This window comes from Acanthaster planci, linkage group LG19 (assembly GCF_054643075.1).
Source record: "Acanthaster planci isolate LZ-2023a linkage group LG19, COTS_SCS, whole genome shotgun sequence".
Taxonomy (NCBI): Eukaryota; Metazoa; Echinodermata; class Asteroidea; order Valvatida; family Acanthasteridae; genus Acanthaster; species Acanthaster planci.
Genome location: NC_141795.1, coordinates 7,764,687 through 7,787,866, shown reverse-complemented (window position 1 = coordinate 7,787,866; position 23,180 = coordinate 7,764,687). Strand labels below are relative to the sequence as shown.

The window sequence follows — 23,180 nt, the reverse complement described above, 5'->3', positions numbered from 1 at the left end:
AAATTTTCGATTTGTGCAGGCCTACCTCCCGGCCCCTCTGTACGCCGGTGTACATCACCCCCCCCCCTTCCCCCTCTTCATGCGTACATAATTGGACGGCCCCTTATGAGGTTCTGCTCTTTTCATAAAGTGACGACCTGAGACCAAAACTTTGGGGAAACTCCTCTTTAGTTGACCAACATTTAATTATTACAGTCAACAGAAGTAATTTCTAGAATTGTTCGTTGCGAAACTCAGTGTTGTTTATTTTCTTACATGTCCGTTCCTTGACACCGTACCTAACTATTCAATGAGTCACCGGCGCACAATGCAAATCAAAAAAAGCTAAGCCCAGCCGCAACCGGACCACCAACCTCGTGTCCCATAGTAACTCTATTTCTACATTAGGCACCACCGGTCACCCTGGACTAAGAAGAGAGCCATAGTGAACTGCTCGACTACATGGGGGGAGGTTGAGTTTCTACTCGGACCGTGTCCGAAACGGGCTTCCAGAGCTACGGCTACGTCTAATGTACTATGCTAATTGTTGGGCATTGTGCAAAAACGCCGCTGGGCGGCGCTGCGCTATACTAGTAATCTTTGAGTACCATACCGTTAAAACGAAGGGGAATTCCCAGCCTAGCGTGTGTGTTTCGCAATCTGGAAAATCCGCCTTTTTTCGGAATAAAAAGATGAAATATGACTCGCCGAGTCATCAGATTAACGTCAGATAAAATAGAGTAGAAGTACAGGCTGTGTGTGACTTTGCCACGGAGTGTCTTTGTCGTGACTGTAAATTTGGGAAGCCTTATCGTCAATCAGGCAAGTAACGTGACGTGAAGAGCGTAGGCCTAGGCCTAATCTAATGAATGGTGAACGCTACTAAGTACTATAGTATACTAGTAGGCCTATTACTATGTAAGCCTAGTAATTATTGTTCTGTAGCCCCTACCAAAGATCGTATAGCACAGTGTAGGAGCCCAAAATGGTGGAGAACTTTACCGTGAATCTGTAAATATGCGTGTTTATGGCCTATGAATGATTATGTTAACATCAACACTGGCATAACTGACAGTGACTGGGGCCGTAACAGGTACGCACATGTACACCTGAAATCAGGTAATATTATAATGCCTGCGCCTATGCGTTAATGTTCACACTCAAATGGTGCCCATGGTATTGAATAACACCTTTTTGGCATGTTTTGCCAAGTTCTCCATCTTGCACCGCATGGCGACTCTATACGACTTTGGTGGTACTGTTACACCCCAACTATAGTATACTGTATAGCATAAGTCCCAACATGTCAGCCATACTCACACTGAATTCCGACTACTTCCAACACTTCCATAATCATGTACATGTACCGGTAGCTACATGTTTGTACAAACTCACCACGAGAGCAAAGTTTCAGCACTTTTCATTATAAATGCCAACTTACTCTGCCATCACTTATGAGGTGCCTCAATGCTATTGGGAACTCAAGCAGATTCTTAAACAAACTCACCACGAGAGCAAAGTTTCAGCACTTTTCATTATAAATGCCAACTTATTCTGCCATCACAAATATTTGTGCAACAAAATTTCATACAGTTTCCTTTAGTGTGAGTACATGTACAGTATGTACTGGTAAGATGTCTGCCGGGTAGGTTTAATCACCTTTATCTCATTAGCTAAAATGGTGAAATCAGGAGCATTGTGCCCATCCACGCCATGGAAAATTTGGCAACAAATGCATGTATACATGTACATGTATACAGTGTCATTGGCGTGACAGCTTGGCCAAGAGCAACAGGGCTCCTATCTTTTCCTTGTTGTTTTTCTGTCGTGTATTTAAAAAAAAATACACGTGGGCAGGGCAAAAAACTCTGAAATTAAATCCAGGTTTGTTAACACAAGTGCTCAGCTTAAACTCTGTTTTCTTTTCTTGTCTTATGCTCTTTTCCTTTTGCTTGCAGGAGACTTGTAATTTTAAGGACTGAGTATATACATGTGTGCATCATAAGATGGGCTGCCACACTGAGATGTCCTCAGAAGCAGAGCAAAGTCTTCATTGCTGAGTATGCAGCATTTATTTAGTTTAACTTGGTACAATCAACTACAGCTAAGAACTAAACGGTTAAGAATTTGGACAGAGCTTATGAGGTGCCTCAATGTTACTGGGAACTCAAGCAGATTCTTAAAGGTGACAAAGATTTCCAGCTTTTGTAATGGCGCACTTAGTCAGTCAAAGTACTACCCAGCTACAGTTGAATCCTCAAGAACTAGCCCTCTTTATTGCTCAACAAGCAAATACCCAAGCCGCTTTGGACAGGAGGAACGAGGCTTTCAAGAAGCTGGTGGTCGAGGTGCAAACGAGCAAGGAGGATGCAGAACGTTACCGTCAAAAGGCCAGATACCTAGAGTTGGACGTGGCTCGGACTGATGCCCACCTGGCTAAGATGCAGCAGTCATTTGCGCAGGAGCAGCAAAAGAATGCAAAACTTACTGCCAGATTGGACGAAGTGCAAAGAGGAGAGAAGATTTTTGATAGATGCCGCACAGAGGAAGAAGAGGAGGAGGGCAGGATGGATAAGATCTACCCCCATGGGGAGATCCACAAGCCTCATCAAAGGACCAACAAGGATCAACACAAGGTTTGTACTTCTCTGAAGAAAAATCTTTTTCAAGAAACACAGTACAGATTTGATATTTTCCCAATTGAAAGCTCATTTTCTTTCTTTAAACAAGCTAATTAAAGCCAATGAAACTTCAACTAGAGATTTGATTCTTAATTGTTTTTTTGGTAGAAATGTTCAAGAATGTTGCTGATCGATTTCAGGAAAGGGAGATTTTATGGCTCTGAAATGTTTGGAGGTTACAAGGCAAGGATTTCATCAGTTTATGTGAAATTGCGCACTCCTGTTTTGTCCCTGACAAATGTGAAAGAAGACAGTGTGAGAAATGTGGGCTGCATTTCTTCCAAGAATACACTGTTAGTCTGTAAATGTCTTGGACATGAGATCAGATTTCCTGTCACCATGTACTTTGAAGGCTTTGGGTTAATTAACATGTTCCTTTGGGCGTATACAGCTGATGGCACGTTGGCTGACGTTATCGATAAACTTGCTATTTCTGGGTAAGGGGAAGCCCCTGTGTGTCGCAACTCGCAAGTTGAAATCAGTAAAGCTATAAAGAGTTGCATGACTTAAAATTTGGGCAATGTGCCTGTTGATAACATTTTGCTAAGCTTGAGGTTAACAGAAAAGTAAGTTTTCCATCTTGCATAAAGTAAGTACACGTATTTCTGCCATCTTGTGTGTTTCTGCCATCTTGCATATTTCCGCATACACCTTGGCAAGTGATGAAAATTTTCAGTTTCTGCATGCAGAAGGTAGAGATGATTTGTCAACGGCTGGTCTGTACATGTACATTCACGAGCAGTTTACTTAGATCATTCCAGTTAGAATCTTGTCACTAAGTCCACCCCAGTCCTTCAAAAATATCTCATGGGAGACCTGGGAGAAGCAGGCTCTCCACTCGATGTGAACCAAAACGTATTTAAAGGGAATTTGAGTGGAGACGTTAAATTTTATTCCTAAAAGAGGAACATTTTTGCCTTTTCAAAGCTGCAGTGGATTGCATTGAAACTTGGTCTGAACGTAGACACACCCCTGCTTTGGACATCTAAGTTTGAGCAAAGTTGGACAAAATGCATTAATTAACATTTATTCACAATATTGTCTGTGAATCAGCATAATTCCAATACATTTATGTGATCAAGGCCAAATGTTTACCTCCTCATCCGTGGGTATCACAGGGGGGCAGGGAGATGCTTGCCCCTCTCCCCTGAAAAAACATTGAACATGTTAATGACTACTCAGTCCCCCTCCCCCCGAAGTGCCTCCTACCCCCTCCCCCCGGAAAAAATCCTTTCAACACCCATGATCCCTTTTCCTTCTTGGTTAACAGTAACTAAAGTATGTTCTGCAAATATACATGTACGTCCCTTGGCATTTTCCAAAGAATCTTTTAAAGAGCTACATGTATATGTATGTACATTTTACTAAAATCCAGCACTCAGTACAAGACCCGATTGGATCATTCTGCTGGCCTATGCAACATTGTGGCAGGTGAAACAGTTGTGATCAGAAGACAAAAAAGGTTGGATTTTACTGGATTCAAGGCAGTGACCGGTACAGCTGTCACAATCACTTAAATTTTCCCCTCTGCATTCTGCAGGGCTATCGCGGCCAGCGTGGTGATGAGCAAACAAATCGTGCTGCCCCTTTCCAGGCCCTGCACGGTGTGTCCTACGAGCACCATGAGCTCCTGCTGCAGCAGATGGTGAGGATGAAGCAGGAACTGACCCGACTGGCAGAGAAGAACGGCCAAGACGTGGACAAAATCCTGGTAAGACCTGGACCCATTCTTGTTGCCCATGAAAACAAGGATTTCTCAGTTTGAATGACAAAATGATTTGGAAAGCCTGTAAAACAGCTACAATGTAAATGTACATGTACTAATACACTCTTTCAGCTAAACGTTGTTTTTCACAGACAGGAGAGATGTTGTGGCTACATGTATGTGTTTGTGAACATGTACATGGATTCACTATTCCTGCATGCACATGTTGTGCTTACTGTTTCTGATTGGCAATTTCCATCACCAACCTCACATACCTTATCAAGGGCATGCTGGGGGGGAGTTAAAGATAATTGGTATGTAAATTTTAAAGGTCAAATTTGAAGAGGGGGATCTTAAAATTATACTAGCGTCATGGATTGCGCAATACACTGTACATGTCGCAATGGGAATTTCCCTACATTTGGCAATTACAAATGCTTGTTTTTTCCTGTTATAAACTCATGAATTGAAACTGTGACCCCCTCACAATGCCTGCTGGCTCATGACTTTTATGGACAGCTCAGCTGTTGTTTGTTGAACAATCCGTTTGGTTTTGATTGTAGTGAGATCGTCTTTCAAGTTCCTTCTTGCTCAATCCTGAGCTATTCAGGGATCCCCAAACCACATGATACATGCAGATATTTCCAAATCAGATGAGCTCAATCAAAAAATACAACCTGCTGTACCATAGTTTCATCCCCAAATCTTTAGGAAGCATCCCATCTTCTGCCAAGTCACTCGCTATTGAAATGAACTGCAACAAAAGCATTCTTTAGATTTCTTTTGTCATTGTTCGCCCTTGATATTAATGGCTGGTCATGGTGACATCACCTCTGAAAGGACCTATGAATACCAGTAGCTCAGGCATGACACTGCGATAAAAAGCAGAATTTAAAGGTGTACAAGTATTCCTAAATGTACTCAGGGACCCTTTTCTCATTTTCAGGTGGTGAAACTTTCGAAGAACCCTCAAATAGTCCCAGGACTTACTGTGCCCATACTGAGTGTGATGTTACTTTCTTGTTTGTTACATGTACATGTACCTTTTTTATGGAATTGATGTTGGTGACCATGGCAGGATGAAGTGTTCCATAGGCCCTGGCCACCAGTGTAGCGTGTGCCCTAGCCACCAGTGTTTTGTAAATTTGTAGTGTAGTATTCCGTAGGCCTACATGTATAGTGCAGGCAACAGTGTCCTGCAGGCCCTAGGCACCATTGTTCTATAGGCCCTAGGCACCAGTGTCCTGTAGGTCTTAGGCAGCAGGGTCCAATAGGCCCTACTCAGTCATAAATGTACTGTACATGTACCGGTACCTTGGGTTCTTGCAATACATACATGTACATGTATAGCCATGTGGAGTACCAACAGACTAACTACGGTACATGTACAGTATGTACATGTACGTATAGTTTGAAGCTCCAAAATAAAAAATTCAATACGCAGCCCACTGTGGCATGTGTAGTAACTTTTGTACATGTGGGTCCCCAAATTGTTTGTTACCGCAGGGCCCGTTGCTTGCTGTGCCCATTGAATAAGCCAGCCCTGGTTGGTGGCATTGGAACATACAGTAATAAAATTGCCAGGGATTGAAGTGGCGCTTATCAGCGTGCAATCTCTGAATTATAACAGTCTGCTCCACATCATTGTGCGTAACTTGACCTTAAAGTAAAAATGTCCCTGAAGCCATGTACATGTACACATAATGGTATTCCTTGATCAACAAAAACTGCATTCATTCTGACTGATAGCCTTGAACGTGGGAAGTCGTGGGTGCCAGATAACAATACATGTAGGTCCATCCGAAGTGCAGGAAATGAACCAGGAATCAGACTGCATTTGAATTTCATGTACCGGTATAGTGTCAACTCTAAATCACAAATACATGTACACTGACCCATGCTAATGGTAGACTTTCGTGGTAACCTTTGATCTAAAAAACCAGTTTTGAAACAGCCCCACATTTTTTCTTTCGGACAGACCTTTGATGGGCCATGCAAATGTCATGAAAATGCCATAGCTCCAGAGGTTGACTTGAAATTTATCCACCAAAAAGCAAACACACCCAAAGGGTCGGGAGAAAAATTGGATAAGAGAAACAGATTTATAAGAGTGAAGATTACATGTAACCTAAGCCATTCAGTGTTGGCCACCTAGAGCTCCAAGTTGAGTAGTTAAGAGGGTTACCTCTAAGTACCAAGTACATCTTCTCCCTGCGTTTAGGAAGCAGCACGATACAAGGAGATTATCGAGAAGCTGCAGGAAGACATTCAGGAGAAGGCGAACGAGAACGAGCAACTTTTGGAGAAGATTCAACAACTGTGCACCGAGGATGAGGGGCCCATGAGTGAAATAGTCAAGCTGCAATTCATGGTGCGTCAGCTTCCCAACGTGATGCTCTGCGTCTACTTAACAATGCCAATTTGCAAAATACACATGTGAAGGGTTTCGTTCGTGCTCAGGGGACTACAGCCTGTATCTTTGTTACCCCTGCTCAGCAAGCCAACAAAAAATTTTGAAAAGATTTTGAACCGCTTTGACAGCGTTCAAGATAATGTCTTTTCTCTTTACAAATTAACTCAGTCTAGGGCAAAGCATCTTGTTCAAAAGAACTTGAAACCTTTAGTTTGGAAAGGTGCCCACTTTCTTGAAATTGCGTCTCCAAAAGTTCTTAAATACATGGAGCAAAGTGACCCCCCCTTACAACAGTACAAAAAGCCTAAATTGGTTGGGTTGCTCCTAATAGTTTCTCTTTCAGTGCTTTTTTCAGAGAAAAACAGTGGCCTTTTAATATAGAAGTGTAACAGATCAAGAAATGTGTCCCAGAAATAGAGCCTGACTTTTGAGACATTTGGTTTGGACTCACTCCAATCTTGCAGAACGAGAAACTCCAAAAGAAATTGAACCTGAGCCAAGTCATGATTGACACCCTATCCAAACGCTGCGAGGAGCTGAAGGAGGAGCACAAGAAGGCTGCCCCACCTAACCAGAAGGAAGACGGCCACGCCTCTGACGATTCCAAAGTCTTTGTGCCCATCCACAAGGAGGAAAAGACCGAGAGTGCCACCGAGGGGCAGGATATGGTAATGCCACACCTTCAGTTGTAAAAACCCAATTGGATCATCGTTCATCCAGAAAATCTTCAGTACACATATTACCACCAGTCTCACCTGAGGATAAAATTTAATGATGTGGTGTCTGGGAGAGCTTTTACGAAAACTGTTAGAGCTTGGAATGATGTGGTCGATCTCCTGCAGAACCATACACAAAGCTACTCTTGCAGATTGCCCAAAGCTACTCTTTCATGCTGCGTTCCAGGAAACTGAAAAAAGCACAAGCTATTTGGAAGCATTCTGTTGAAAACAGAAGTACTGTAAATAACCACCAACTGATCCATAAAAAGTTGTGCTTCTGTATTAGAAAAGTTTGTTTGGAAATGTTAAAGAAAGGCTCAGGTCATAATTATGTACAAAAAAGTTGAATTGGATAACCTTTTTGGTCTATTGAACAGAAAGAAGTTTAGCTTCTCTGACGTAAATAGTTGCCTTCAAGAGATAGCCTTTTACCTTTTTTCAGGTTGATGGGGGCGTGTCTGTGAAACAGCTTGAGCAACAGAATAAGCGACTCAATGATGAGATGGGACTCCTGGACACCCAGCTGAAGCAGGTGACCGCGGACAACAAGCTGCTGGTCAAAGAGCGCCAAGATGCCGAAAAGCAAAGAGAGGTCGGTGGCCCCATCCATTCCCCCCCCGTCATTTACTGCCTTCCACTTCAGACAAACCTTAAGGGACGGCGACCATTTAGACCCGGTTTGAAAAGGGCCCCCCGGTAGCCCACCCGTTATAATGCCTGCCTGGTATTCAGCCTACTCCAGGCCGGTACAAGGCCTGTCTGCACATTGGCATTTCAAAGTCCCTAATGAAAGGCTTCCCCCAACACGCTTGCACAGATGAATAGGGGTCTAAGCGGATTAGTGTAAACATTGTATAGAGCTGAAGGATTAAAAACCACAAGCACGTTCCTTCTGGGATAGATTGCATGTACCAGTACTTGCAAATAATAGACCCCAGGATGAAGAAGTTCGAGATCAACAACCAGTCCAGCTTCCCAGGCCGGTAGCCAGGCCGGTATGAAAGGGGTTTTTGCAACCGGACGAGCTTACCGGGGGGCCCTTTTCAAACCGGGTCTAAATGGTCGCCGGCCCTAAGAGAACTATACATGATTTGAAATCTTGGCCTTTGAAATGTCTGCTACCCTGAGACTTTTGTTCCCCTGGCTTAAGTGTCGTGTCTGTAAATCATAATTTCAGACGAATTATGTACTACCGGCCGTCAGTACTACAATGGTCTTGTGCGTTTGAGCCATTCAAGCCACATTGTGTAGTGTGTTGGTGTTGAGAATCTCTGTAGCTCTGACTGCCAGGTTTGGATAAGGCTATGCTCAGAAACAGCTTGCTCTAATCATGAGATGATCTAATGAGAGTCTTTGGCTGGGAAATTTAAAACTTTAAATGTTAAGCAAAGGCCATGTTTGAGTTGTGTATCTTGTGGCTGTGACTTCAGTGTTTGCCAATACCACACGGCGGATGAAAGCCAAAGCCGGAATCCATCAGTGTTTGTTTCACACAGCCATACAAAGGATGGCCAGTGGCAGACTGGCAGGTGCAGTCGACTGTTAGCTAACACTGTTAGGGTTGTTCCCGTTGGGTAGATTTTCGAGCAGCGCTACAACGAACTGATGCAGACACTGCAAGACATCCAGCAGAAGCAGCGGCAGTGCTCCAAGTGTCGCAGCCTGGAGCTGGAGATCACCAAACTCCGACGAGAGATGACCGACCTCAAGGATATCAACGAGCTAGTGCAAGCCCAGGTATGCCGAGCACGGTCTTTGCAAACCAATGCAGGACTGAATCGATAGACTAGCGACGACCTTCAGATGTTATATGTAAATTAAGAAGTCTATTGAAAATATGTTATAGACTGTTGACATGTGTAAACTGTATATGATGTTACCGTGGTTACTGTGTTATGCTTCCAGAGGAATATTGGGAAACTTAGTGCAAGCACACAATGGTTTCTCTGTGGGATTCACATTGAGTTTGTAGTAACTATAGTTAATGCAGTTCCAGTCACTGCTTCGTGAATAGAGTAACGTACTGAACTGTCGAGGGCAAATCCAGAACCAAATTATTGCGGGATCAAATTTAGTTTGGGGGGTCAAGTATTTTAGAATTTTTTCCAGTAACCTCTTCTGGCCTTTTTTTGGGGGTGAGGCTACATTTGGAGACTTTTTACTTGTTTTTGGAAGGAAGAGAAAATGAAGTACATTTTTAAAAATGGCTGATTTTTACAACTAAAGAAATGGAAGGGGGGCAAGGACTCTGTTGCCCCATTCCGAGGATCCACCATTGAGAAGTACACGTATGTGTTCTACCGGTACATGTATCTAAAGGGGCCAGCAAATGCCGTCATCAATGCCAACAGCAGGCATGAACGTGTTTAATACCATTATCCTTTGTGGCTTCCTGCTACCCACAGTTCTTCTGTTCTTCTTTGCAGATGAAGCTGTACGAAGAAGACCTCCGACAAGAACAGATGGAGGCAGCCAGCCAAAAGCAGAAGAACAACTTCCACATCGAGCAGTGGAAGAAGAATTGCCAGCGGATGGGTCAACAGGTAAATGACCAAAAACAAATTCACCCAAAAGACGCTTTGTAAATGACAAAAAAGAAAATGCCTAAAAGACGCTTTATGAATCTCTCATGACCATTTGAACCAATTCTTTGTTAACTGGTTTAATTTTTACGTCTGATCTGTCTTTTTTAACTCCAGGTAGATCTCCTGACTGCTGATCTCCGCAAAGAACGGGAGGAGATCCGGAAGCTGAAGTATCAACTGAGCGTGCTCAAATCGCAAGGGGGCCGGCCTGCCATGTCCCTGGCAGCGAACTTCGCCAACTCCCGCTGTGCCCCACTGGGCCCCAAGAGTTCCCCTTGGCAGGAGGGATTCCATGACATCGAGATCGATGGGCCGGGAGTTGATGTCCCAGACGTGGGGCAGGACATGTCTGATTCCATGGGGGAGTTTCTCTCAGCCAGCTCACACGACCTAGGCTCCGATAGCAGCAGATACCGGTCGGTGCCCACGGGCTCCTTTCTCCTCTCGAACAAGCCGCTGGAGTGCCCGCGGTGCAAGCGGGAGTACCCAGCTGACCGGCTGGAGGAGTTCCAGCGCCACGTCAACAAGTGCATTGATAGCTCCTGAGAGTCTTTGGTGGTTTTTTCCCTGTCCGCTAGAATGCTGGAGGAGAGCTCATGGAATGGAATCGCAAGGAAGAAATTGGTGCAGGGCCTTGGTGAAGGAATTAGGTAAGATGGAAGGGTCATATTTAGCAACAGGTCCTTAGTGAAGAAGGTTAATCACAACATTATCCGTTTAATCTGAAGTGTAACCATTTAACGTCAGTAAATTAGCACCTATGACTGTTATCCGAGACTTCACCTTTTTAATTAAAGCTATGATGTCAACCTCATAAGAATTAACACAGAGTTCTTTACAGAATAAAGTGACAGTTTGTAATGTCTACACGTGACGTAATCAGTTTCTCCCCCCCAAAAAAAAGAATTAAATCTCAGTAATAACCCTGAGAAATAATTTAAGTTGCCAGAAATCCTCCCATTTTTTTAATTACTGTTGTTACTTTTATCATCATTATTGAGCATTTCTGGTAATGAAACCCAAGATTCCTCCTAAGGGCTGAAGGCACTGTAGCTTGTAAGCCTGAAGAAACTTGTAGGGAGGAGATGAAGAGAAGCAGGCACACTTTTAGAGGTGGGAGGAAAACCCCAGAGGAATATTCTGGGTAAAACCCACGGAATCAGGTTGGGACTGAAAACCCAATCCACATGTGGACCAGACTGAGAGTCAAACCCGGAGTACAGAGGCGAGAGGCTAAGAAAGAACAACTATACACGTACAGTATGTACATCTACATCAACCTGAAATATATTCCATTCAGTCCAGAGCATGTGCAGCCAAGTTCTTTTTTTAGTCCCCAGAGTCACTGATTGAACATGGGCCTTTGAATGTTTACCTTCAGCAGGGCTTGCCCTTTATTTTTTCTGACAGTAGCCCGCAGGGCTAGTAAATTGTGATTTTTACTAGCCTGCAAAGATTTTTACTAGCCCATGAAATGTGTGAAAAAAATAACAATTAAAGCAGGTTTTTGACTTAAGAAGGCTGGTCCACCAAGACGTTTCTATCAACCGCTATCACGGGGGGTGATAGCGGTGTGTGGGTAGACTGGTTCCCGTTCTCTACTCACTCACACGGCATGATTGTCCAATGAGGGGCTTGCGATCAGTGGTACAGCGAAGTCACTTACGAACCGGATTGCACCAGTTTATGGATGCAGTATCAGTTTAGGGTGTCTGGTTCCCAGTACGAATTGTATGTTAATTATATTGATCATGTATAGAGGTAACTGACTACTGGAGATCATTGATGCGTTGATGAAAGGGAACTAGGTACAATGTACACGCAGTCCCAGCAAACAATATGGGATTCCAGGTGCAAGTCAGAAGTGATGTTGGGGTTTATTGAATTCCAATTAAATAAAATTACATTCATGACACACAAAAGGTAAAGCTTTTAAATCTAGACTTTGTTTTATTTTCTGTAATCACATTAGAAAAACAAGGAACGTGTTCATATTTTAACTTGCCCGCCAGACGACTGAGGGAAGTGTTTTGACTCGCCCGTGACGATTTTCGCTCGCATTTGGCTAGCAGGCGACTGCTAAGGGGAAACCCTGCCTTCAGCAGTTTGATGAAATCATAAATGTGTCCTTTCGGGCACCCCGTTTGTGAGGAAAGCATTGCAGTTGATGTATAGCGGTTGCTTAGTGCCTATCACAAAACACCCTACCATGAGGCAATTACACAGAGCCGCAGTTTGTGTCTAAATCAGGCTTGGCTGAGGCTCCGGCCCTCTAAGCCTTCTCAGGCTGGCCCCAGTTCGCCATCTTCTGCCTACGGCTTGAGTTTGGGGCACTGACATGTTACAGTGGAGGTCCATAGCCGGACACTGAAATGTCAGTAATGGACACAGTCCAAGACTAAAAATCCAGTAAAACACCTGGTCACCAACTTCCTGGGTTTTTTTATTCTGAAGCTACAGAATCTGAGAGAAGATAAAACAGGAATTATGGAAATATCGGTCAGGCTTTCTGATGAAAAGAAGACTGATGAATAGCAAGCAATACTGTCTGGTCAAGCTGAAAAACGAAACATTAAACATTGCTGGGCATAAAACGTTTATATACCAGCTAAGGATGCATTCAGTGAATGTTTCATGTAACTGGTTTCCTGCTGGGTTTGGTCAACACAAAGTTGAACAACCTGTCAGGATTTTAGAGCTGTGCTAAATATCTGAATATTCGATTGATTATCGAATATTTGAATACTTTTTGCAAATTTGAATATTCAAGTACAACATTCACGAAAAGGAAAAATTATTTGTTGTTTTAAATGAGAAAAATTGCACTATGGAGGCTTGTTTCAAGCAGAGTCAACAGTGACAAATCTTACAATGATTCAACAAATAAATTGATCATTAAAAACTTTAAAAGGAATAGAAATGAGACAAGCAGGACAAGAGGTACTGCTCATCTCTTAAATCATTCTAAATTGTGTCTGGAGATACTCCTAGACATGAGAAGCCATTAAAGTGATTATAATGCACAATTCTGTGCGTTATTGCATCTGATTTTGTATAAATGGTTTTGTTTATCAACAATGTGCCCGTCAGAATTACTAAATATTCGATCATATTGAACGTTGAATATTCGAATCGCAAACTATTCAGATTGACTCAGCACTCAGGATATTGTTTTTAAGTAGAAGAGGATGTCAGTGTGCACGTATGTGTAGTATGGACCTGTATACATGTACAGTACATGAAGACTCATTCATGTAATGTGTACGTGCATGCACTCATGTACACATGGCTTGTTTACATTGCAGGAAATGACCAGAAATTTCCATGAACATTGCAGTCAAAGGAGTTGAAGGAGGCTAACTTTTCTATGTGTAGATTTAGTCACAGGAATTACTGCAAGAAGTTATTGTGACATTGGATGCAGGTACATATATTTGTCATCGTTTGTGAAAAGCCCCCTTCTTCCTTGTTAAGTTGTAAGTCTTTTTGCTGCAGTTTCCTTTCATTTGTACATATACAGGTGCAGGTATTGGAGATTGTGTAGTTGCTGAAAGTTTTGTTTAATTTTGGTGGTTTTTTTTCGGTTTCCGTTTGACAAATGACTCATTTTGCAGGGGAAAGGTACTTGGAAATCCCTTGTTGAATTAGGTAATTCTCATTTAAACTTCCTGAAAACTTCTCAGCACATAATATACTGTATATTAGTGAAACTTCCTGATAAGTTGTGTTTCATGTACAAATTCAAAGGAAACATTTTATAATTTTACAAGCTGTTGATGTCATTGTTTTTGTCATTTTATTCCTGGAAAATTGCAGGAGTTTTCTTGCACCTCAGTATCTTCATATTGGATTTTAAAAAAACGTTACGACTGATTTGTTAAGCATTTACGGGATAAGATACAAGTTTTTCATTTCATGTTTCACTTGAACAATAAATGAAAGAGGCCTCTATAGTACAGTGTGCCGATATATGCCAAAGTTTAACAAACCTCAAATGGCATTTTATTAATGATTTAAAATAGACTAATGTAGTTTTCTAAAAGTATACTTATTTCAAAAACAGTGCTTGAATAATTTCTAAACTTTTGTCATAAGCGGGAATTCTGCATTTAAGTTGAAACTTATTCAGTGTTTCAATTAAAAGTTCAAGTTACATGTATAATGTATTTCTTATAAAGGTTTTTGAAAACTTTTCAATTTTCATAGGTTTTCATTTTCATCTCAGCATGTAGTCAGCATATGCTTTTTCCATAGGAGTATTTACAAGTTTTTTTCTACAATTGAGGAACATTTATTTCTTTGATAAATAAAACAAGAAACATGACAATTGTCATGAAGATGAAAGCATGATTTGAACGGCCAACAAGAAGCATGACAAGGTATTGTTTTCTGAAAATGAAAGCATGATTTAAAAAGCTAATTCTGTAAGAAAGGAGTATACCTTACATATAGATGTTCACTTTCCCATCCGTTGTTTAAGTTCTTAGTTCTGTTTCTCAGTTTCCTTATTTACTTACCTTTCTTTGTATTGAGATTCAGAAGGTTTTCTTTAACTTTTCAGAAGGCTGGTTTCTTACGATCCGTGAACATGCCTACTGTCTACAATGTACACCAAATTTCCTGTCAGTCAGATCCATCTTCTGTTACCTTGCATTCAGCCCAAAATATTTTGGAAGGATTCAGTTTTTCTAAAGTTTAAAATTTCTTTCGTAATGTTGATATACACGTAGTTCGCATGTTTACATGTGCATTGAATGCGGTGGGATTTGTTTATTCTGCCGGAATAAAGTTACTTTATTTGGCCTAGGTACTTATACTTTGAAATGTCTCAGGAATTTACCAGTCCGTAACTCAACTAACTGGTGAAATACGTATGGTTGAATAGTGCGCATTTACAGTAAGTCACTTTTGCATAAATGACAGAGCGATCAGCTACTCGGGCGTTTTGAAATTTTCTATGTACATGTAGTTTAGCGATTGTAGTTTTAGTGCGTTGTTCAATATGGAATAAAGATTTTGGTCTTTGCTGTAAACAAAGCTCCGTAAAATTTGTGTTAAAGTAGCTTTTTAAGAAAATTACTAGACATATTTTGTTGCAACAGTATCGTCTTCAAGCCTCTGCAGTTTCCTGTATAATGGTAACAGAAATAAACACAGTTGAACAAATGACTTTTTTGCACTGGTTTATTCTAAATTTGTCTTTGCCATGATTATAGATTTTAAAGAGAGAATAAAACTGTATTTAGAAAAATAGGGTTTATCTTGCCACATCAGCATTTTGAGAGCTATTCATTATGTTATTCACAAATGACTGAAATTGTTCTAACTTGTGTAAAACAGCTGGCTAACCATTCATTCAAATTATTAATTGATGATAAAATAATGGAAGCAAAAGCTTAGACGTAAACATAACCAGCATGAGAGCGAAAGTCGCGGACATTCACGTGACTTGAGCAGGTTGGGGAAATCCCTTTCTCTTGAAAAATGAACTGAAACTTTGGAAATTTGCACATTTTCGGTCTCCACACTCTTCCGCAGCCCCGCTGTCAAAGATTCCAAACAGAAACCTACAAAACCGATAATGCAGGGAGCATCGAAACAATGCCAGACTGAGAACTAAATGTGATGAAACACGCTTCACTACCTGTGGTTGAAAATCTCAACATGTCACTAAATAACAATTATGGACAAATGACCTGGAACAGTACCTGTGCTGAAATATCAACCTAATGTAAAATGAACACAATTGCACATACAGACAACCAGAACTCCTAGCAAAATGCCAACCCATTTCCACCCACCACTGGTTTTGTATAAACACTGCACAGGCCTACAACTTGCAACAGTTCATGACAAAATTGACAAATGTTTAAACTGGGCCTGGTTTTTAAGTTACAAATGTCTTTTGTAATGATTGCATTACAAGAGTTCCATTTTGATAATGATGGCAGTGGTACAGAATATGGAGGGCCCTGTGTGTCAAATACGCCTTTCCTTTTTTACCCTCCATTTTCAGGCAATAACCTGAAACAGCCTTGTTCGCAGATGTCACATTAACTGGCAATCTGTTTTTTTCTCACCCCCATGTAGTATTGGTGCAAGACACCACTATTTGTATAACTGAAGTCAAACAGAAGAGTCTTGCAGCAAGGCTAGCCACCCTACGAAAATACGCCAGATAAAAACGGACATCCAACATTCACATTCTTCGTCTTTTCTACTGTGTAAGACACTAGCACAGCTGTTACTGCAGAGTCACAAATGTGGCAGTCAATGGAAAAAAATCTAACATTAAAAAGGAAACGATAAAAACTACACACCACAAAATTTCACATTAAGTTCATGTTTAAAAAACTTTCACTTTCTTGACCTGAATGCAATGAACTCATGAAATTAGCCATTCAATCGGTAGCCTCTATTGAATCAACTTATGACACACAACAGAGAGAGAGAGGGATTTACAATGCCATTTCAGCCAGTTGCAAATAAATCAATAATTTTTTTTTTCTTTTTGCAAGTGAGGTACATTTAAACCATGCGATCACCTTGACTTTTGCATCCAGCATTACCATCTTTGGTGCACTGATCACTGCTGAAGCCCCCCAAATGTTCAAAACCAAATAGAAATACTCCAAACCATGGCTTCACATTTGAGAATGGGATATTCCTGAAAAGCAGAGAATGACGGGGCTATGAGCGCAATCACCTGAAGCCAAAGACAAATCCGAGGTTTGACAAAGTGTATGGGTTTTTGAAACACTGGCTTCAGATGTGGCCTCACTTTCTCTGGCAACACCATGAACGTAGCCACCATTTCAAAATGCATTTTGAAGCCATATGCCCCCCCCCAAAAAAATTATCGCATAGCACTCCAATTGGTCAAATCAATACACTTGGAACAGCAGGTTTCTATCCTCTGTTTTGGAATGATAAAAGTATGACAAAATGGTGAATACAGCGGTTACAACCGAATTTGGGTCCTTACATTTCGAAGTCGGCAAAGTCCATCGTATGCATGACTTGACTGATCTCAACCCTGAACGGGGAAGTAGAGGAATTTATGATACACAATTCATCGGTCTTGATACTGCATCCAAAATGACTGTAATAATTTGGCTTCATGGACGTCGTTCATCTGGTATCAAAAAAAAATTTGAGGAAGACCCATGCGGAGACTGGTACACACTCTGAAACAACTAACCAAAGATTACTCACGAAATCGTCACGTCAGCCTGTCATACTGCAGCATTTTGTTCGGAATATCTTTTGTGCTTGTAATAAGGTATTTTACGTGTACATGTTTAAAACCCTGTACTTGACCTATATTGTACATCACTTTAAACATGTCATCGAGCAAATATGGAGATACAGTGAGATAGATAGTTAGAAATTTCTTCTGTTCATGGTAAAGCCGCTGGTCCGAAACAAATGCCATCCCTTCTGAAAAAGTTTGCCAGTCCGAAAAGCAGTTTTGGGAATTCAAGCCCAATGGCAAATTTGTCAGGAGTCCTTGTCAATGAACCTGTCTCGACAGTGATATTTGAGACAGCACTTTATTTGTGATCAAGCTGGCCAAGAAAATAGGCAGCCTTGAACCTTCCTGAAAGTTTTGAGATCCACAGAAAAACACATATCGCCGAACATAAACTTCAGCATGACTGGGTTCAAGCACTGGACAATGATCGAAGTTTCGGCTCAAAAACTGCTTTTGCCAAGCAAATTGTTTCCCACGCTATAAATTCCTGGACAGGGTCCCTTTAATGAGATCAGCTCCGAGTCACTCTATCTTTAAGATAAAAGGTAAAACCAAAGAAACACAAAGTTAAAAGATTAAATCTAGTGGGGAAGAAGGTAAGAGATAATCGTTCCGGCAGTGAAGATGAAATAATTCAATTTAGCCTCAAAAAGAGACTGTGAACACATGTACAAGCTGGAACCAAAACCTGTTAAAAGTGGAGTTTACGCTGAAAGGGAGTAACGAATTGAAAGGACAGAATGTGGGTGGCTGAAATGAAAAGTTGGAAGACTTCCAACATAAATACAGGGTACCTGTATGGTTAAAAACAGAGTAATTTCGGAGTACTTAAAAAAAAGAAATACAAACAGTAAATAAAAAAGGGTAAAAATAACTGGGGAATGAAAAAACAATCACCTTTAGGTGAATATGGAATACAGATCCACGGATGCTGCCTGACAATTTTTGATATTCCAATTATGGCTCTGACTGGAATCACGCCCTCTCATAAACCCAATCCCAATAAATGCAATGTGCGAACTTGGTTTACGTTTATATACTCCAATCCACTGCTTCTTAAGAAATCATAGCCTTTAAAACAAGACAATCAGGGGGAGGTTCATTTTTCATTAAACTGGTCATGCCGAATTTGCTGCCTGGCTGTGGGCCCCCGTAAGGTCACCTCTTGAGGGCGCTGTTGACGCTGCCCACAAAGGTCACCCCGACGAGGGTGCGCTCCGGCATTACTTCTGCTGCAGGGATTGGTAGTACTCTGACAGCACGGTCCAGGCCAGCGGCGCCATGAACCCATCCGGCGGGTTCTCCCCTGAGCGCGCCAGCTTGCGCATGCGGGTCCCAGAGATGAAGTCGAAATCTTCCTTCCTCTCCGGATCAAAGAAGTCCATGGCCCGCTTCTTGGTGTTGTAGGCAGCGACACGGAATGGGATGATCTCCAACTGGGTCAAGCCCGGGGCCATGGTCAACACCTTTGCAGATCAAACAGCGTGAAAAAGAATGCAGTGTGTCGCTTGCTAACGGAACACTTTTTTTTTCAATAAAGATTTTCATTTTTACTTCCACAATATAAGACCGAATAATGAAGGAAGACACACACATAACAATGAGGCTTGTCGGGAAAATCAAAGGGAAGGCCTGAGACGAAATTACTCATGTCAGAGCCCTTGTGGGCTTGTACAAGAATGCACAAAAGGGCAAATTCCCTGACTTCTTAGAAGTCAGGGAATTTGAAAAGCTGAGGACTACAGGATGTTAGAGTCTGGGACATGAATTGAAACTCTGCATGGCTGCCATCTTGCAGGTTGGTGCTTTTGTTTCACAGGGTATGCACAAAGGGGGTTTCCCTGTGGAACAAAAGAACTGCCCTGCAAGATGGCTATCATGCAAAGCCTCTATACCACTGCAAAACTGCCTGGAATTATAAGGTGGTCCTATGCATGAGCATATCAACCTAGAAACGCCATATTTGAGGAACATTTTGTAACTTCAAAAGGTTTTGAGATGATTCCAACCAGTACAATTTACACCGCTTACCTTTCTGCCGTGGGAATGGTCGTAGAGGTCTCGAGTACCGTCCGGGTGTGGCATACCAGCCGGGTCACGACCCACGATGTAGAAATTGGCACCTGTGGCCATGCGAGCTTTGGCATGCCACTGGACCTACATCATAACCAAAAATGTCCTGTAAATCTCAACAGGTCCAAGAATTTAGGCAGTTTACTTTTAAAATTCTTCAAAGTAGGCCTTTACGCTCATTTGGGTTGATAAATTTTTATGCTCTGAAGGTCAACGACTTGTCATCAGTGATGGGTTTAAATGATAGCTTTTATCTTAAGTTTATTTCTGAAAACAGCCATACAGATACAAGCGTGGCTAAAGATGAAAGACAAAAGCTGCATACCAAAATTCTTGATTGGAATGTAAGGTAAAGCAAGCCCTTTGCATCTTGGGCTGAAAGTGAGGCTGAACTGGCATATCCTGGCAAATGGATTTTTCAGTACCAGCCAAGCAAACTTCACAGTACTGGTACACAGAGGGTATTTCTTGCAAGTGCAGCCTCATTTTCATTTCACATCCATTTCCATGCCGGGACTCGAAAACAAAAACCAAAGGTACAGTAACACCCAAGGGTCACGACCCCTCACCTCTGTGGGACCAGCATACATCATGGGAGAGGGGAAGATCGCTAATACAGTGCTCTCTGGATCCAGCACACCCTCCTTCAATATGGCGTGGTGCTGCTTCATACGAACTGGAAGGGGAACGTCATCTTCTTTGGTCCAACCACCTGGAAGGAAGTGACCAGGTTAGATTTTACTGACTTGCCCGGGCGAAAAATTGGGTAGAGAGGGGATTCCTGAAGAATTGTTAATAAGGTCAAGTGGGAAACGATGGGCTCATGGCAGAAACACTGTACAGCATACAGCAGAGTATACAGTGTGTATACACATGCACAGAACAGAATACACGGTTAGTATTGCATAAGCATTTACATGACAAGAAAAGGAATTACTGCACGAATGTCTTGCTCATGGAATTGCAATGGAGCCTGAAAGTTGACCCCTGATGGCGCGCTTCCGGAACCCTCGGATAGGAAAAATAACGAGCAAAGATTTTAGAATTTGTAATGTTTTTTGTTCAGTTTCTTCTTAAAAAATCCAACTTGGAAAAAGGGCTTTGACAAATATTTGCTAAGTATATCAATTTATAGAAACTGAAAAATTACTTGATCTAAAAAAAGAAACGTTCTGACAAAAATTGACCCATCACTTCTGAAAATCTAAAATACATGAAGAACAGTGCAATACAGCAGTCTTGTACGCAGATGAATATTTACCGTTTGAAATTTTAAGGTAGTCTAAAAAAAAAAACAAAATAAAAACTGATCAAAATATTTTGCATGTTTTGATAATTTATAAGGCAATAAACATAAAGCAATATTCTACTTTTACGAAAGATTCTAATATTTTATCTAACTTTTGCTGACAACAACTGCATGATGTCAACTCAACGCAATCTGGAACCCATCGACTGCAGGTAGGTAAATCTTTGCAAGGTCGCACAATCTCGATTTCAAGAAAGCGCGGCAAGTGAAAACAAACTTGCAAGAACAAGGAAACCTAGGTACGCTATCGCCGGACATGAAAGGTCGTTAAAAAAATTGTTTTTTACCCATCTCCAGGCGACTTTTCCAAAACATTACTTGAGGAAGACAAAGGTAAAATTCCAACATGAATGTTTCATGGGGTGGTTTCAGTAAGGAATTATTTTTCAAAAAATTAGCGAATATGATAGGACGGCCCAATGTAAAATCCCCATAGGAGGACCGCGCAAGGGTTCCGGAAGCTCGCTGCATGACCTTTTACTTTCAGGCTCTATAGGAACAGGACCAAATGAGGTTATAGAAGTTCCGTGAATGCTCAAGTCTGGTTTCAACATGGTACATATTTCTGACTGTACATCCTCCATTTGGATTGGCATACCTGCCTCCAATGTGCTTTGGTGTAGAACAATTTTCCTAGTATCATTAGGCCACACTTTTTGTGATATCTTCACCAGTGCCAAGCGGTTTTGAGGGATGTTAAATGAGCACCATACCGAGAGGGTGAAGTAGCAGTGTGGGCTTCTTGTAGCCGCGGTCCTTCAAGCGACGCTTGGTGTCATTCATCAGGAGAGCGTGGCCATTGTGGACCGGGTTGCGCAGCTGGAAGGCAAAGATGGCGTCGGCACCCAGCTGGCGGAACTTGGCGCGAAGTTCGTTGGGGGTCAGGCGGTAATTGTCCAGCCCGTCGTTCCAGCGTATACGATCAAGGACCTCCAGATCACCGCCCACCAGCCAGTCCCCACTTTCCATCACCATCTGCAGGGTAATTTCACAGTGCAATTCCATTCAACATAAGCACAAACTTTGTCGTAACCCTGAAAAGCCAGGTTTTTTTTTTCTCTCTCTCTCTATAAAGACATCCCTAGTTAACTGTATAGTTCTTATTTTTTATTTTTACCTGAAGAGAGGGATGGTCGGAAGAAAAAATGGAGTAAAAAAACTTTGCCTCCCGTTCCCCGAATCATCTTTTTTTCCCTTGGAAGGAAATTCTAGACATGGTTGTATGTTTGCCAAACAGCAATATTTCAAATTTAAAAACTGCCAATTATAAATATTCAAATTGGCATCTCCCTGAGGCTAGAACTGCAGGACACTTGCAGGTCCTCACCTTGATGTAAGGATGGCCAGGATTGCTTGTCCCCCACTGACGACAGCAACGTTCCTCCTTGCGGTGTTCGTAGAACTCCGGCGAACGCAGGATGGCGACACGACGTCCCTCATACGAGAGGGCAAAAGCCTCTTTACTGGACAGTCTCTCCTTATCCTCCGTGGTAACAGCCAGGACAATAGGCACTGATTGGTTGATAGCTCCACCTGCGTTTTGCAGAGGTATATATGAAGGCAATTATTCAGACATGACACTTGACGACAGAACAAATCAAAAGTCACCAACTTCTGTTTGTCCATCCCCCACCGAATCCAAGAGGTTTTTCCAGGACTGTCTAGATTTCAATGGGCAGTCTTCCGAATACAAAAATAATACGGTAAATTGCGTTTCCCAATGCCTCAAGCATGTGACATCTTGTCCTACATTTAAGGGAGCACCTCAAAAATTCAGAACTATTAAAACATTCCGACAAGAATATGCAGGCCCATACACTATCGTAGAACAACGGATGCTCCCAAATGCTAACAGCAGTCTGTGTGCTTGTGCTACCTCAGGAAAGGCAGACACCTAACCTAATGACACTACGGAGTGTTCCAGTGGAAATGGCAAAGTTCTGACATTTTGAGGTGTTCCTGGACACTGGACCACCACCCTGTCTTTACCGTCCAGCATGCAGTTGAAATGTTGACACTGTAGGAATTCTCGCTCTCTCATGAACCCCGTCATGGGGGATGCCCAGCCCTCCGCCAGGACCTGAACCCACTGCATGTCCACCTGAGGAAGTAACAAAATGCACAGAAAAACATGGAGAGAATCAAGGGTAGTGCACTGGCACTCTTCACATCCAACTTCAGCATTTGCATTTGAAAGCATTTGAAAGCCAAACCTCTGCAAGGACCTGAACCCACCGAACTGAAGAGGGAATAAAATACCATGAAACAACCAAGAGAATAAAGGCTGGATAACTGGAAGTGCAATCTTACGGTCCCCCATTTGCATCCAACTTCAATCCATCACATTCATCTTGAAGCCCAACCCTCAACAAGGGCCCAAGCCCACTGCACGTCCAGCTCAGAAGGCCAAAATATGAAGATAAAGAGGGAATCGAGCATGGAACACAGGAAATGCAAAGAG

At 42.0% G+C, this 23,180-nt stretch overlaps 2 protein-coding genes across 4 annotated transcripts in view; one reads left to right on the top strand and one right to left on the bottom strand.

Moving 5' to 3' along the window:
* Window positions 1-340: 340 nt before the first annotated feature.
* On the top strand, window positions 341-15,251 carry LOC110977505 (uncharacterized). Its single transcript, XM_022231717.2, has 9 exons — window positions 341-801; window positions 1,938-2,615; window positions 4,201-4,371; window positions 6,587-6,736; window positions 7,243-7,446; window positions 7,940-8,089; window positions 9,076-9,234; window positions 9,924-10,040; window positions 10,197-15,251. The coding sequence occupies exons 2-9, from the start codon at window positions 2,190-2,192 to the stop codon at window positions 10,626-10,628; spliced, it is 1,809 nt and encodes a 602-aa protein (XP_022087409.2). The 5' UTR covers window positions 341-801; window positions 1,938-2,189; the 3' UTR covers window positions 10,629-15,251.
* The window catches only part of LOC110977502 (bifunctional 3'-phosphoadenosine 5'-phosphosulfate synthase-like), a 26,791-nt gene continuing 18,859 nt past the window's right edge, over window positions 15,249-23,180 (bottom strand). For all 3 annotated transcript variants that reach the window (XM_022231713.2, XM_087149104.1, XM_022231712.2), the window contains exons 7-12: window positions 22,709-22,820; window positions 22,047-22,252; window positions 21,433-21,694; window positions 19,980-20,122; window positions 19,369-19,494; window positions 15,249-18,803 (exon numbers count right to left, since the gene is read on the bottom strand). In XM_022231713.2, coding sequence (XP_022087405.2) covers window positions 18,561-18,803; window positions 19,369-19,494; window positions 19,980-20,122; window positions 21,433-21,694; window positions 22,047-22,252; window positions 22,709-22,820 — 1,092 coding nt within the window. In that variant the 3' untranslated portion in view covers window positions 15,249-18,560. The remainder of the gene's footprint in view (window positions 18,804-19,368; window positions 19,495-19,979; window positions 20,123-21,432; window positions 21,695-22,046; window positions 22,253-22,708; window positions 22,821-23,180) is intronic.

Coding starts and splice junctions, on each gene's coding strand:
- LOC110977505 (XM_022231717.2), top strand. CDS start 2,190: ATGGCGCACTTAGTCAGTCAAAGTACTACCCAGCTACAGTTGAATCCT. Junction 8,090..9,075: donor ATGCCGAAAAGCAAAGAGAG/GTCGGTGGCCCC, acceptor CCCGTTGGGTAG/ATTTTCGAGCAGCGCTACAA. Junction 10,041..10,196: donor GCCAGCGGATGGGTCAACAG/GTAAATGACCAA, acceptor TTTTAACTCCAG/GTAGATCTCCTGACTGCTGA.